Here is a 17,314-nt window from a genome sequence, read left to right as displayed (position 1 = left end):
ATTTTTTTTTAAGGAACTAACTTCGTGGTAATTTGTTGTGTAGCAATACAAAGCAAATAGCAACAAAAACAGAGAGCACGATAACAATTCTAAAGGTAAGGAGGCTGGAGAAAGGTAAACAGGCTTTCCCAGGTTTATCCTAAAAATCAGTGACAACTAAAATTGACACCTTGTATCTTCATGTATACTTCAGTAGTTGTCCTACAATGCTATAATTCTCCATGCTGCTCTTATTGGCAGATTTCCTTTCCTCTGGGTAATTATTAAGATAAATAAATAATAGAAGGTATAAAAAATGTGTTCCTTTTAAGAGCTAAATGCAAAGGAGTTTTATTAATAGCAGTTGTATTAATCCTCACAGTTCAATAGCACAATGAAAACATTAATCAAAATCATATTAAATGTTAAAATGTTGATATTTTAATATAGTATTTAGTCAAATGCTAATCCTCATCACTGAATAAATACTCTGAGTAATCAAGATCCGGAAATGTGATAGGTAGTTCCACCCACTTCTTATATTGCTTCTTGGATGAATTATTTTGGAAAACAACTACAAAATTCCTTATTTTAAGACAAGGCAAATCCAAGCCTCTGTGCACCATCATCGTTCCCCAAGCCTGGAAAATAAAGGAGACATTGAGAGGAAAATATAAATATGCATCCAATTTAACATTCCTTTTGGCTAAAACCGAGACCACAACCATGTACTCACTTGGCCACATTTGCAGATAATCTCTCCATTTGTTTGGTAGTCGGCAAATTTCATTTGCAGTGCTTTGTTTTCTCTCACAATATAGAGTCCCCTAAAATTATCAGAGGAAGAATCACCAGTGAGAATTGGCAAAAATCCACTGTGCAGCACATGGGTCTATGTTGGACCTGGTGCTCGTGCCCAGACATCTCACTTCTTTCCTTCCTACTGCCTCCATCACTGCAGACCACTGTGAGATCTGGGTAGATGCCTCCTTCTTACACACTTTCCTTGTGTCATATTGCCTCTTGTACCTTCTTTCAAATCAGGTATTTTAATTCAGTCAATCATCCAAAAATTTGAGAACAAATATGAATATCTTACAATGTATATACCTTGGATCAAAGTGGCTTTGGGTCTCACATTTCTCCTTCTCTGTTCCAGTGAAAGTTTTTTTTTTTTTAATTATCTTTCTGGGCCTGACTTACTTCACTTACTTTTTTCCATGCCTTTCCATTTCTTTACACATAGTGCAAAATCATTCTTTCTAATGGATGAGTAAAATTCCATTGTGTAAATATATCATGTTTTCCTTTTTTAATCCATTTGTTCATTGAGGGGTATCTTTGCTGTTTCTAAGCCTTGGCTGTGGCGAAGTGGCAATAATGCAGATTTACTCTATCCTGTTTTGTAGTCAGATAAATACCTAGGAGTGGAACTGCTGAGAAGCTATTACAGGAAAGAGTAGGGGAAACATTAGGACTTTCAGGTATAGGTAGAAACCTTCTGAGATCCAGAAGCACAGCAAATCAAAGATAAATGGGGATATATCAAACTAAAAATGTTCATTTGTGGCAAAGGACATAGCAAGCAAGCTAAAAAGAGACAGTATAGAATGGGAGAAGGTTTGGTCAGCTATTCATCAGACAAATTATTCTGAAAATAGACATTTGAAACAAGAATATAATCAGAAGTCTTAAATTTGGAAAGTTTTGAAAAAAATCCCATTTTAAAATATTATTTGATATGTTTTAATGCAACATGCTTCACTAATTGAAAACTAATTTTTTTTAAATGGGTCTTCCTGGACTCACTTGAATTCTGGTGTCATATTGACATGATGCATCTTCTCAATCACGTGGATATTTTCCCCTGAACAAGCTAGCACACTACAGTTTTTGCAGAGAAAAGTAATTAGTGATGGGTTGTCTTTGTACTGCTTTGCAATACTTCTTTTCATTTTCATTTTCTTTTCCAATATGCTCTGGACCTGTAATTCCAAAATCTGCACAAAGAAAAAGATGGACGTTTAAACTTTTTATACTGTTATTAAAGTAAGTTGCATAAAATTTGAAGCTATTAAACAATGGTAAGAGCATGAATTTAGTTTGTGGTCTTGGATATTAAAAAATAAAACATTGGCACAAGAGGAATTTCGTATACATAACCAGCCTAATTCCAAATTTTAAAAAATCACAGAGAAAAAGTCACTGTGATGGATGCCCAGAGAAATGTGTAAGACTCTTATCCTGCTCCTAGAAGGCTGGCATGATTTTTGAAGGCTTTCATTTAGACAGATCCCATATATGACATGAAAATTAGATTTCACCTTATGTCAACTCTCAACTTTTATTAGTAGTTGCCTTAGCACTAGTGTCCATAAATTGGAAGAATGGAGATATTTTCCCAGTAGCTGATTTAATAACCATGTTTTGTTTTTAGGGCCTTTAAATAGTGAATGTACCCCACTACACTTTCGTTTGTGCTTCTCCATCCACTTGGGGGTGCTCCTAAGAAGGCAGAAGTCTTTACTAAAGATCTAGAAAGTTTGGGGTTGGGGATATAGTCTAGTGGCAAGAGTGCCTGCCTCGGATACACGAGGCCCTAGGTTTGATTCCCCAGCACCACATATACAGAAAACGGCCAGAAGCGGCGCTGTGGCTCAAGTGGCAGAGTGCTAGCCTTGAGCGGGAAGAAGCCAGGGACGGTGCTCGGGCCCTGAGTCCAAGGCCCAGGACTGGCCAAAAAAAAAAAGATCTAGAAAGGTAAACAATTCTGAGATCTCCAAGATTTTTAGGTGATCAGCCAGCAACACCATGTGGGAATTGAATCTCCAGTCTTATGTTGGTAGTAGTAAGAAAGTGAGAACTTAAACTGGTTAAAGTTCCTGCAGTGAAGCCTTTGAGAAATGATGAAATTTGATTTTTTAGAGTGGAACCAGCTTGATTGAATCATTGTGACATTATAAGGAAAGAGATCATACAAGCACATCAACCGCATGCATTCTGCCACAATCAGAGGTAGCTCAGGAGAGCCCTTACCAGAGGCCTTTCCAGGATGTTTGGACCTTGAGCCTCCAAACCATGAGTCAAAAAAAAAAATCTTTCTTTCTAAAGTTGCCTGTTATTTTATTGTATTACTGAAAGTCCTACTCCTACAACATTATATTCTAAAAACTGAGGAAATTTGACCCATAAACTGCAGAGATGGAAGAACTACCCTTCAAACTACAGACTTTACAAATACTTAACTCATTCTCTTAAGATACTAAATATGAGGTAATAACTTTCTAGTATCATTATTTGGTGGAAAAAGATTGATACCTGGAAAATGTTTGGTTTGCTTTGTCTTTAAGATGCTTTTAAAATACAAGTTTGTATGGAAAGCTAGCCAGGAAGCCTGGGAGTTGGTTAGAGTTTTGCACACCAGTTTGAAAGCATCCATTTCCTGAAACTCTATTTAGGGTACAGCCAATTCCAATGTTAAGAAACTAACATTCACACCCATATGCAAGGGTGTGAATTTTCTTCTAAATGGATTGTTTGCTATTATAGTAGTTACAGTCTTTAATTCAGTGGTATGAAGGATTTCCTGAAATATTGCAGAAACATATACTTTTTTCACTGTATTCCTTCACACAATTCAAATTAGTCTGTGTTGGTAAATTGAGATACAGCTAGATGACATATATCTCTTAAATCAATCAGGCTAATCATGGAATATCACTCTCTCTAAGTGGTCTTCAAATATTCATCCTAAAGTAGACATTGGGAATTTTTCCTTTATCATCCTATCTGAGTTCTATAGTACTTATAGTATTATATGTACATTGCTTCTTAATTATTATTTATTATTTATTTTTGTCTACTACAAACCCTATCAGGCATGAAAGAAAGTTTCTTGTGGAAGAAGTCTTGTCTGTATTGCTTATTCTCTGTTCCTAGAACACTGCCTGGTAAAATGTGAACATTTTAGTAATATATTGGGAATATAAATAACACCTATAGTAATTGATTAAGTCAAACTATAATTATCAGATTCTATTGAATGAGAGAACTGTGGTAGTCTTTCTGAATAAAGGGCAGCTTATATTTATTACAGTCTGTTTCATGGGAAGGAACTAATGGCTCCAGGATAATTTCTTGCCCACCAAAATCTTGATACAGTATGTATGAATCTGGCCCAAGCACAATTCCTCAAAGGGAATTTATAATTCAGCATTTGAAACAGCCATGGAGATATTAATCGCAACCACATGGAGAAATTTTTAGATGAAAACTAAATTCAGAGGTGGTACAAAGCAATACCTTATGAGCATACTCCTCTTGTTTCATGTTTTGTACATGATGTATAGCTTTATACATCATCTTCTCTCTGAAATCATTAACTATCTCACGTTCAACAACTCCAGAACCACTGGGGGCAACCAATACGTAGGTGCTCTCCTCAGCTCTGGCTCGACCACGGGCCTGAGAATATGAGAAAATCAAGTAAATTAAAGGCTTCACTTCACAACAAATCCTCCTGGGTTTGGTTTGGAAAGGTATTCATTAGTTAGCATTGCAATGTCCAAAAGATCACTCCATTTTTCGGGAAGTTGTCTATTCTCCATGAGTCTGCTCATTAAGACTGAAATATGCTTTAATACACAACCAATTTCCACGTTCATGATGGTCCAGTTATCATGCCAACTTTTAAAATCTCAATAACATAACACCATTCAGTCTGGCCTCCAAGCTACTCTTCCAAGAACAGAACCGAGAGCAGTGGTTTGGATCAGGGAACTTGGAATCAAAGCTGCTTAAAATGCTGATTTGTTCCTGACTGCCTAGATTGAACTTAGAGCACATCTTCTACTGAGCACATGATCAGTACAGAGACAGATTCCTATATACTTCTTAGTAAGATTATTCTTGGATGTATGTTAAGTAGTAGTAGCTACAGTGGTCTGGCTGAAGAACATTCCAACTGAGACGTAGGAGCAAAATGGTGACACTGCCACAGACGATATGATCCTGTATTTAAAGAAACCCATAGACTCTACTCCCAAGTTACTTGAGCTGATCCAAAACTTTGGCAAAATAGAAGGATATAAAATAAATCCTAAAAAAAAAAAACCAACAACAATGGCTTTTCTGTATGCCAATAATGCAAAGAGTGAGGCTGAAATCAGGAAAGCAACTCCTTTTGCAATAATCTCAACAAATAAATTACTTAGGAATAACCTTAACCAAAGAAGTGAAAGACTTTAAAAACCCAAACAAAGAAATTAAAGAAGAACTAAGGAAATAGAAAAACCTTCCATGCTTCTGGATTGGGAGGATTAACATTGTGAAAATGGCAATATGCCAAAGGCTTTCTACAAATTCAATGCAATGCTCATCAATATCCCAGTATCATTCTTTAATGAAATAGAGGAAGCAATCCAAAAATTCATATGGAACAATAAAAGACCCAGAACAGCAAAAACAATCCTAAGCAGGAAAAACAGTGTTGGAGGAATATCAATGCCAACGATCACCTCTATTACAAAGCTATAGTAATCCCAACAGCTTGGTATTTGCACAAGAACAGGCTGTGGACCAATGGAACAGAACTGAAGATGAAGAAATGAACCCACAGACCGATGGCCACTTAATCTTTGATAAAGGATCTAAAAAAATAGGATGGAAGAAAGACAGCCTCTTTAACAAACAGTGCTGGAAAAACTGGTTAACTACCTGTAACAAGCTAAAGCTAGATCCTTACATAGCACCCTGCACCAGAATCAATTTTAAGTGGATCAAAAACCTCGAGGTAAAAGCAGATACCCTGAAAACCTTGTAGGAAGCAACAGGAGAAGCAATAGGGCTCCTTGGCACAGGAAGAAACTTTCAAAAACACAACCAATCAAAGAAAGATTGGACAAATGGGATGTCATCACACTGCAAGAGTTTCTGCATGGCAAAGGACATAGACTGCAAGATATGTGGAAAGCCCACAGATTGGGAGATCTTCACTAGCCATACAACAGCCAAGGACCTCACATCTAAAATATATGTAGAACTCAAAATTAAGTTCCCCCAAAACAGGTCCTCAAAGAAACAACTGCCCCCTTAATAAATGGGCTAAAGTCTTAAAAAAAGAGACTTCTCTGAAGAGAAAATGAAAATGGACAAGAGACACATGAAGAAGTGCTCAGCATCACTGGCCATAAAAAAAATGCAAATAAAACATAACCGAGATTCCACCGCACCCCAGTAAGAATGGCCATTATCAAGAAAACTAATAACAGTGCTTGTGGGGAAATGGCCAAAAGGGAACCCTACTACACTGTTGGTGGAAGTATAAACTTGTTCAATCACTCTGGAAAGCAATGTGGAGGTTCCTCAAAAGGCTAAACATAGAGCTCCCTATGACCCAGAAGCCCTGCTTTTGGACATTTACCAAAAGAATTACAAGCAAGACCACACTAAAACTACCAACACAATTATGTTCATCACAGCATAATCTACTGTCACTAAAATATGGAACCAACACAGATGCCCCTTGGTAGATGAATGGGTCAAGAAAATGTGGTACATGTATGCAATGGAATTCTGTGCTTCTATCAGAAAGAATGGCATTGTTCTATTTGTAAGGAAATGGAAAGACTGGGAAAAATTTATATTAAGTGAAGTTAGTCAGACCTAAAGGAATATAAACTCTACAGGTCCCTCACTAGTAATAATTAGTACATGTTGAGGTTAGTTATAGCAGAAGGTCACAAGAGCCCAATAGCTATTCCCATATGAACATAGAAAATTATGCTAAGTGAAATGAACTCCAAGTTATAAATGGCTTGTCATTGCTGTTATTTTCAACATACCATGTGATATTATGCCTTTTTGTTTTGTTTTTCTTTCCCATGATTTTATGCCTAATTCTGTTACCCTGTGTATTGTGTATACATTTACTGGAACTAGGGAAGAGAAGGGAAACATCAAAATGGAGAGACAAAGGGTAAAAGGCGAACCAATACAACAGAAATATTTAGACAATATGCTGTAAACCAACAACTCTGGGTAGGGGAGGGAAATTGGGAGGGAGGAAAATGGGAGAAAAATGAGGAAGTAACAGTTTTATAAGAAATGTACTTACTGCCTTACATATGAAACTGTAACCTCTCTGTATATCACTTTAACAATAAATAAATTAATTACTTTTTAAAATAAGAACATGCCAATGCAAACCATCAAGGAAACCATAGGAGAACCCAAATTGTATGATTCCTTAGAAAAACAAAGTAAAAGTTCAACAAAATGAACACCAGGGAAAAGTAACTTAAGAGAGGAGGTCATGTAGAAAGGAACAGACAAAGAGAATTGGGGAGAAGAATGTGGACAAGAATTCAATGTATATCCCACAAGATTAAGAAAGTGAGGGAAAAGGTCGGTGGGCAGGTGAGAAGGTTGAAAGGGGTGATATTGATCCAGATGCATTGTATACATAAACCGCTTTGGTAAATGGCAACTCCATTGTATAACTACTTAAAGATAATTTAAAAAATCATTGAAACTAACAATCTTCTGATTAGTCAACTCCTGAAAAATTACTTCCTAATTAGTTGTCTATCTAGTTACTTTAGTGTTCTCTGATTTGCCTGCCATCCAAGAATGCAATTGAAACTATGAGTAAAAACCCTCTAGAAATTGCTGAAAGAATAAATAGTATATCTATTATCATAGTTCCTGGACATACTCATGAAATACTAACTACATTTTTTAAATGGATGTATAAGAAATAATGTAAGAATGCAATGGAAACTTCAACATTTTAATAAATGTGTTTATTCATGCCTTGCATTTCAAAGTCTGCTCACACTTGACATTTGGAAAATGTCGAATGTATAGAAAGTTCAGACAAATAGGGAAGAGTATGTTCCTTTGTTAGACCTTTGTGGGATGATGGGGTTCAGATTCCTGACTCCATGAGGGCCTTGTGGGTGTCCCAGAGACTTTATGGAATTTTGATTCTTGAAAATTGGGCTAATGTCCTGGGAAGTCTCAGAACACAAATGCCACAATCATAGAGGAGTTGTTAGTTAAAACTACAACACGTATTTGCTTATTATATCTATTAAAGTGGCCATACTGTTCAATTTTTTTTTTGAGATTGCTCTTTTAGCAGAAAATGTGATACTTAAAGCAAAGACGTGTTTTCTTTCATTTTACTAAAGGAAAGGGACAACGGAACAAGCCAGATGGAAGTATTTGAATATACCTGGACCATAGCTATTTCATTTGTGACGAGACCATAACGAATAATGACATTGCATTCTTTGATGTCCAGACCTTCTTCTGCTACTGTGGTAGCGATAAGCAGATTTATTTTTCCAGTGCGAAATTTCCTAATGACTTCTTTTTGTTCATTCTGTGGAAAACATTTTAATAAATTAAATTTTGTGATACTAAACACATTCAAATCTTCTAATTAGGAGAAGAAATAATAAATTGCAACTGGTCAGTGTAAATCAAAGGATTAGATCATACACGGATTTGCTGCCATCTGTTTCTGGCATCGAACAAAGACATGATGGTGAGACAACATTTGATTTCCAATCTGGGATTACCACACAATAACAAAAATATTTCCATCCTCCAGTCTGGAGGTGGAAAGACCGTTGTTGATGCCAAGTAAAAGAAATTGACGGTTGATTTGGGAGGCAGAAAGAAGTTGGCTGAGGAGAGGATACAGAAAAGAGAAGCTGAGATGGCTTTTCTTTTCACTACAACAACTTCAGAGTCCTTCTTATTCAGAGAATACATTTCAGCAGTCCTTTTTTTAGCCTGATGAATTCTGAATCACAGAGAAAATGCACAATGTACCGGTCACTTTAAGAATCACTCATGCAAGGAGCATATGGGATATTCTTGAAAGAACACATTAGACACTGAAAACATTCGCTGCTACCAGGAAGGGAAGCTGGAAGACTGGAGAGTAGTGTTTGGCTTAACCTCTTATTAATTTTCCAGAGGAAAATTCATTGCTTACTAAAAGGGGCAATATAAGTAAAAACCAGAAGAATAGTCTGTTGGAGACATAATTACGAGTAAATTTTGGTGAAAAACGCTTTTTTTTTGCCAGTTCTGGGGCTTGATCTCAGGCCCTGGGCAATGTCCCTGAGATTCTTTTGCTCAAGGTTATCACTCTACCACTTGAGTCACAGGGCCACTTCTGGCCTTTTCTGCTTATGTGACTAAGGAATCGAACCCAGGGCCTTGTGCTTGCTAGACAAGCACTTTACTACTAAGCCACACTCCCAGCTGGAAAACCTTAATCCTGAAAGAATAAAAATATATTGAAGATTATGTGCATTGGCACAAATCTAGTCTGATATGGCCAGGGATGTTTGATTTTCATATCTACCCTCATTCAAGTTGCTAGTCTGGTTAACATTTAGTGTCCTTTCACAGTATTGTTTGTTCACTTATTATATATATATCAATATAAATAAATATTTACATAAGTGTACATATATTTATATCAATTTAAATATATATATATATAAATTACATTAACAAACTTGCCACATCAGCTATGTGTTCGCCCATCCCTTTCCCTGTCTTTCTTAGAGACAGCACAGGTTCTATTTGATGCCTGACTGTTAAAGAACTCACTAGACTGAATTGCGTGAAGTAACTTTAATAACAAAATTTAGGCACAGTGTCAGATTTTGAAATTACATCAAATAGACTCCTAGTTCCTCTTCTAGTGGGTGAGTCCATTCCAGTTTATACGCAAGGCCTCAGAGAGAGAATATGCTCTGTATTTTGATGTGTTGCCTCCAGGTCTGAAGGAGATAAACACAGAGTTTTAATTTGTATGCCACCTCTTTAAAATAGTTGCTGAGGCCACTTACAATAGAAGTGATAACACTAAAGCTGGTAAATATAATGGAAACTGAAAAATAGGACCCAAAGTGAAGCAGTACAGAGGTATTACTTGTGAGGATTAGCAGAGGCTGTCAGACAAACTTCTGATGCCTTCAAGTCTTCTGAAAACAAAAATGGGAAACACATTACATAAAATAACTCTTCTATAAGAAGAAACCCAAATCTGGTTTGTTACCCAAGGGAATGTGGTTTCTTTTGGCACTAATTTTAGAAATAACAATAATGTTAGTGCATGTTCAGAGTATAATGAGGGTGTATATAATTTCAAGAACTTTTTTGTCTTAAAACATAAACAAAACACAAAAAATTCCTTCATTGACTGGAATGATGGTGACTCTAAGAGAACTGAAGGATCCTCTTTGTTGGAGACTCATAGTGACTTTAAGTCTTCAGAATCTTTAACTCTGTCAGCCTCATTGTTTTACTTCAAGCTTTCATGTCTACAAATATCTGTTTCTCTTCAAGTGATACATTATCCTACTTATTGTGTGCATAGTATACAGTTTCTCTACTGTATATATACTACAAATAATATATGTAAATATATAAGTACTATATACAGCTTTTAAATTGTATATACTTATATTGTATATACTGTATACAATATATAGTGAATATATATACCACATATCCTGTATACATATATACTGTATATATATACAGTATAGAAATTATATACACATATATACATACATTGTATATACTTGTTTATATTATACTAATTGTGTGTGCAGTATATATACTGTAAACAAGGCAAGTGCTGGTGGCTCATGCCTGTAGTCCTAGCTACTTAGGAAGATGATACCTGAGGATCAAAGACAGCTTGGGAAGAAAAGTCTGTGAGACTGTAATCTATAGCTAATCAGCAAAAAAGCCAGATGTGGCAGTGTGACTCAAGTGGCAGAGCTCTAGTCTTGTGCAAGAAAAACAAGCAAGAGCATGAGCCCATGAGTTCAACTCCAAGAAGTATTGGCACAAAAACAGACAGAAAAAGGAAATTTTAAAACAGGCAATGAAAAATAAAGATCACAAAACCTTTCAAATCTCTCTCTAACACTGCAAATAGGTTATCTTTTCCAAGTTCTTTTATGAAATTTACCTATGTACCCATATTTTGTTATATAGTTCTAAAAGAGATACACACATTTTAGTGCAGGTCTCAATTTAGTACTTAACTTTAAACTGTAGCCCTCAGTCTCCAGTGTTATCAAAAGTCACTTTCACATACTTAGGAAGTATTCACATACTTAGGAAAATGATTCCTATGATAATGCTTAGTTTATCAAATATGACAGGTTAAATTGACAGTATGTTCAAGCTTTATTCATAGAACAAGTGCTTTATCCTATCACTATGTTTGCAAAGTGGTCAGCAAATTGATAAAAATCATTACAATCTGAGAAGAACTAGGGAACAAGTTAAGAAGTACCAAAGAATGCTTATACCTGTGTCATAGGCTTGAACTCACTGCTGTGTCCGGCTCCAGTCAGATGGTGGGCTTTAACTCCCACTTCTGCAAACTTTTCATTTTCAGCAATCCACTGGGAAAGAGCATATGTACTTTGTCTTGTTTTTGTGAAAATTATTCCCCGAGTGGATTCTGCAGTTCTTGTATATTGTTCCAGTATAGTGTTTCTTAACTTGGTGAGTTTTTCGTTTTCATATTTTGGGTCTTCAGCCAATGTTTTCAACATGTTCTTGTTTTCTTTAAATAGTAATTAAATTATTAATGTCAATTATCTTAAGATAGCTATTTAACATCATATATATGTCAAAACATCATTTAAACATCACAAATAATATAATTTTATTGGTTGATTAAGGAGGAAATTCATTTTAGAAACCATTTTTTAAAGGCTATTGAGGCATCCCGATTGAGCCTTCTGATCACTTGCAGCATGACTTTCTTCTCAACCAGCTCTTGAGAGTAATCTAGATTTAGTTTATAAACTTGTAAGTAAATATGATGGGTGATATGCAAGTGTATAGGAATGTATTAACTGAAATAGATAGTCATCTCAAATAGTGTAATTCCTTAGAAAGGCAAAAATCAAAATTTCTCAACAACAACTTTAAAACAAAAAGTGGGTACTTGAAAGTAGAATTAAGGAGATGGAGTAGATGAATGGAGAGGAGACACAGGGGAGAATGCAGTCAAAAATTCAGCGTGTATTCTACAAAAATTGAGATTTCAGATGCATTCTATTCATAAACTGCTTTGTTAAATGGTAACTCCTTTGTTTAACTACTTAAAGATGACTTAAAGATTAAAAATATATGCTTCTGCTAAAAAAGCAATTTAAAATGAAAATTTGTAATGTACAAAAATAGTCACACAGAAAATTTTTGTGCAATGAAGCAATAAGATTTGAATTCTCTATAGTTAATTTTGTGCTATAGTCTAATGAGCAAATTAACTGTAGTTTTTATAATAAAATTGGATGATCAATTGATTGATTATGAGGATTCAACCAACTATTAATCTGGTCATAGCAACTAGAAACAACCCTACGATCTCTGCAGGATTTCTTTCAAAATGAATTTTTTAAAAATTATTGTTATTTTATTTTACTTATTTTAAGTAGTTCTCCAAAGGAGTTTCAATCCTAGTAGTCAAAATATAAGTACAATTCATCTTGATCAATGTCATCCTTCAACCATTCTTCCCCATTTACCCCCTCCCAACTCTAACTTTGAATTAAGTAGTTTAACTTTTACATAATGTACAATAAACATAGTAACTAAATGTTTTCCACCCTTCCTCCCTCTATGCATGTCACTCCTCTCCTTACCTTCCCTCCCCAAATGAATCTTTGGAGAGCATCTTTCAGTACCCATAGGAAATGGTAGAGAAATGAATGCATAAAACCCTTCAATAGGTAGCAATAGATAGATCTTACCAAAGAATAAATTGATGAGAAATATGTCTGTGTCATCGAGTTTCAAAGATTTCTTTGAATTGTCCTCCTGTTTGTCATCATTCTCTCTCTCATCATTGTCTTCTTCTGCAGCTGCAATCTTCTTTTCTTTCTCATCAGTGTAGAAAGACTCAAGGTGGTTATATGCATCAATCATTCGGATTGTGTCATTAATTTGGAGGGCCTCATTGTACTTCCTCAAGTGTTCTGTACAAACCCGATCTTTGCGATTGCCTTCTTTAGCAGCTGCAAAGGAATTCATTATGCATCTGAAAAATGAGCATGCAAACCCTAATATCTGTGCTATGATCGCAAATGTATTATGGATCCAAAATCAGCTTCACCTTGGTTTTGAAATGAGCAAATGAAGGCTCCCACTGTTCTATGAGTCCTCAAAAGTGGCAAATTTTCCAACTCCTACACTTGCTATGTGAACTCTTCACTAAGAACCCATACTTGAGCCACAGAAAACAGCATTCAAAACTCATTTGTAGAGTTTGCCTCTGGACACAGAACTGATAATCATTCTCTTGATGCTTCAGGTATGCAATAAATGAAACTGAAATTTGGATGAATCGATGCATCCTTCTTGACATAAGGAATTAAGAGAGGGCCTTTGTCTCCCACAGAAATTCGATTTCACATTGCATGTACTTTCAGTTTACTGGTGAATATGCGATGTACTCATCTGAAATCTTGGTGTAAGCATGGAGTAATTACCTTTTTTCTCCATGTGAATGGCCCATTGCTCATAATTCTGAGTTCCAAACTCTGACATTGGACTCAGTTGGCAGTAGGTTTGAATCCTTGTCATTATTTCTAGAAGTTTCTCTTTAAATGGATCCTAAAATACATTAAACATTTATCTGTTACTCTGTAGAATAACAAACTTGTTAAAATAATACACATGCTATAATAAATTTGATTCAGAACTGCTATATGAATAGTCACAGGATAATCTCAGATGATTTCTTTGTACATTATGCTTATTCTTGTCAGCTGGCTTTTGATTTCGACCATTAAGCCACACCAATGTTACCTTTGAATTTCCAACTTAGTTTTAGAGAAAGTAAAAGTAGTGAACATTAAGAACATTGAAGGAGCTGGGAATATGGCCTAATGGCAACAGAGCTTTCCTCATTATACATGAAGCCCTGGCTTCCATTCCCCAACACCACATATATAGAAAGCGGCCAGAAGTGGCGCTGTGGCTCAAGTGGCAGAGTGCAAACCTTGAGCAAAAAGAAGTCAGGGACAGTGCTCAGGCCCTGAGTCCAAGACCCAGGACTGGCAATAAATACATACATACATACATACATACATACACAAATATTAAAAAAGATATGTTCTAAACACATTGAACATAAGGGTAATTTAAAAACTTAATGAATTAATGTCAAATTATTTAGAAAGCCAATAGTCTAGTTTAAGAAACAATTATGTGGTTTCAATATTATTTCTACTGAAATAGAAGGCTAAAGGAGTTTGGACATGTCTAGCATGAGTCTCCATTTGCAATGTTCAGTCAGTCAAAACATTTTGAGCCCTCCGGGAGTCTGGTGACTGGGAAAGAGAATGAGAGGATGTGAAAAACTAGCAGTGTATTGTCTCTTGGTTAGAATTTTGTTTGCACAAGTGAGTTCAGTTTATGAAAATTGGGTCCTTTGCAAATTTGTACTTTTTTCTCCTTGCTACATTTCAAAGAAAAGTGTATTAAAAGTTAAATAAGGTAAAAGGATGGAAACTGTTTAAGAATAACTTGAAAAACATTTTGGGGGGGGGTTGTTTTTGTGAGTATGTATTGAAGGCATGCATTTAAGCTTAACAAATAAAAATGAGCAAACATTAAACAAGTGAAAGTGAATTAAGTATATTTCCAAATATGTGAATGCAGCTCAAGTAGATAGTATTCTTTTTCAGAATTAAGAAATAACAGTTTGTGGGCTTGAGAAATGCTCTGCCACTAAAGGTATTATTTTCTATCACTAGCACTGCAAAATAAAAATAAATAAAAGTAAAATAAAGGAATTTGTGCAGTTTTTTCACTAACATTGGTATAGTACATACTACATTTCAAGTACAGTGCTGTATATTGTACATATATCATATCACTAATTCAAATATCCTTATGAGGTAGAATTCCAATGTAAGATAAATTTATTATTTTGTTTATAAAATTAAAGCTTACCATGCTTTTTTTGTAGTTTTACAAGAGGAAATACAGTCAAATTTTCCTCATAATGTTCAAATTTATTCTAGTTGACTTTTTATAATCAGTGAAACTATTAATCAGAAAATTACCCTTAAGGAAGTTATTTTACTTCTTTGCTATGACAATAACTTCCTAAGAAAGTAAATATGTAAAAATATGCCCGTCAGGATTTCCATTATCATTTCAAATTGTAATTTGATAACAGGAAAATAATTCCATGCAATGCTAGAACACCAATCCTAGAAATTACTTAAGAAATTAAAAAAATAAGAAGGTTAATTTACTCACAAAATCCATAATCCCTCCAGTTTAGCTACATAATTCTCCCCAACTCCATACTTCTAGGAATCCAAGGCTCACAGTGAGCTATTTTTCATTTGAACAAGAAATTTAAAAAGAGGATGGCAGAAATAACCAGTAACAATGCTTTTGTGCCCAACAATCAGTTTGAAAAAGTATAAAATGGTAACTTGTTTTCCTAACTTTCAAAATAATTACTATTCAGATGTTCACTATAATTGCCTTTTACCATCTTTGACTGAATATGGTGTTGCCGCTCAAATAGAAATAAAATTTAAACACATACTTCCCTGGTGTCATCTGCAATTGAAAACTTCTTGCATGGTTCTTTTACTTGATCTTTGAGTTGGTCAAGATTATCTTTCACTGTTTGAATGGTAAATGCATCAAGATTGGCACATATCTGGAAAGGAGACATTTTAAATAATCAAGTCATTACTGTTTCCTTACAAGTGATTCAGCATAGCTTTTGCAATTGGTATGCATATGTAGCAAAAAACCTAAATAATGTATAGTATTATTTGTTTTGTTGTGGATCTGATGACCTAATGGCTAGTAATATAGTCAGCATAGCAACAATGAGCTTCTAAATTACACTGTAGGCTAATTTAGGAAAAGTGTATTCATTGCATCTCATAAAGTCCATTTTGCAATTAGAATACTAGACATGAAAAAATACAATAAGTTCCAGAGAGTGACAAGGAACAGCTATGCTCTGAATCATATGTACATACAAATAAAAAAAAAAAGACAAGACAAATGGAGAAGTAGCCTTAACTTTTGTATCTGTGTTATAAATAGGAGTAAATCCTTAAATCCAGTAATAAATTACATCTTGAAGTCAAGATATAATTATGCCAATGAATACTTACCCCTTTAATGCTTTTCATTTGCTGAATTAAACTTAAAGGAACTTAAGATATAAATGTAATTGTTTAAGTGCCAGTAGGTTTCATTTGTTACTCTGATTCATATCATACATAACACACCACAATAGTGTCTTGTGTTGCACTGCCATTTGAGGCAGCTAACAAGTTTATCTCTAAAGAAAAACCCTCATAACTTTATTTCTTATTTTAGTAACCCAGATTCTAATAAAGGTAAATACCAGAAAAGTCATAGAAAACAAAGCAGTTTAGAAAATCATACAGTAAGACATCATAAGTAAAAACTAGAAATTTCCGTATTTTATGCATATTTCTATGACAAATGCATCATGAAGTTTAACTACAGAAGTAAAAAAGTTGAAAAGAAGGCATTCTATTTGTCTCAACTTTCTATTATTTATATCAACTCTTCACAATTGTTACATTATTCTGTGTCATCTGTTTATTAAAGCATATCACTGTTCTGTTGATGACAGTATCTTTACTGTAAAGAAAACAGATTTCATTTAAGTGATGATTGCACTTGAACTTTCAACTGCCCAAGAAGCATTCACAGTTTTTTTCAGCTATTTTGGTTATATGAAAAGCTGACGACTTACTTTCAAAATGTGTTTTTCAGCTTCTGCTTGATTTTTGGCTCCTCCAACGCCAGGAGAAGCTGTGAGTCCTAGGATCTGAGGCAGGAGCACGATTGGCTTGTTTTCCTTCTTGAGGCTATTGTTTTTTAACTTCTGTTTCAAATAACGCCTCATGATGTTGTTATAGACAGCCTCTTTGTTGGTGTGATGACATTCATCAATGATAATGAGGGAAAACTCTTAAAAGAAAAATAATCAAAGGTTTCTTGTTTCTTTTTCTTTGTTTTTCTTCCTATAGAGCAGGCTGTAAGAGACTGGTGGGCTGAGCTACTCTGGAAACTTCTTTTTATGGGCTTTATACTGGCACTAAACTTTTTTTCTCAGTGGAGGAGAACTAATTGTATGAGGTACCTGCACATACCAAAGTTCATGCATAAAAGTAACAAAACTACTCTGTTAGAATTAACCCTGCTTAGTACATGGAATTAATTCACAAAGCTCATAGTGCTAAAATGTGTTAGAAAGAAAATT

At 34.9% G+C, this 17,314-nt stretch overlaps 1 protein-coding gene across 1 annotated transcript in view; it reads right to left on the bottom strand.

Moving 5' to 3' along the window:
• Positions 1–314: 314 nt before the first annotated feature.
• Ifih1 (interferon induced with helicase C domain 1) overlaps positions 315–17,314 on the bottom strand; it is a 56,587-nt gene continuing 39,587 nt past the window's right edge. The window contains exons 7-16 of the mRNA XM_048345323.1: positions 16,805–17,022; positions 15,605–15,721; positions 13,527–13,650; positions 12,789–13,052; positions 11,334–11,593; positions 8,216–8,365; positions 4,282–4,443; positions 1,789–1,979; positions 716–806; positions 315–620 (exon numbers count right to left, since the gene is read on the bottom strand). Coding sequence (XP_048201280.1) covers positions 444–620; positions 716–806; positions 1,789–1,979; positions 4,282–4,443; positions 8,216–8,365; positions 11,334–11,593; positions 12,789–13,052; positions 13,527–13,650; positions 15,605–15,721; positions 16,805–17,022 — 1,754 coding nt within the window. The 3' untranslated portion in view covers positions 315–443. The remainder of the gene's footprint in view (positions 621–715; positions 807–1,788; positions 1,980–4,281; positions 4,444–8,215; positions 8,366–11,333; positions 11,594–12,788; positions 13,053–13,526; positions 13,651–15,604; positions 15,722–16,804; positions 17,023–17,314) is intronic.

This window comes from Perognathus longimembris, chromosome 4, assembly GCF_023159225.1.
Source record: "Perognathus longimembris pacificus isolate PPM17 chromosome 4, ASM2315922v1, whole genome shotgun sequence".
Lineage (NCBI taxonomy): Eukaryota > Metazoa > Chordata > Mammalia > Rodentia > Heteromyidae > Perognathus > Perognathus longimembris.
This window is presented reverse-complemented; position numbering and strand designations above follow the sequence as displayed.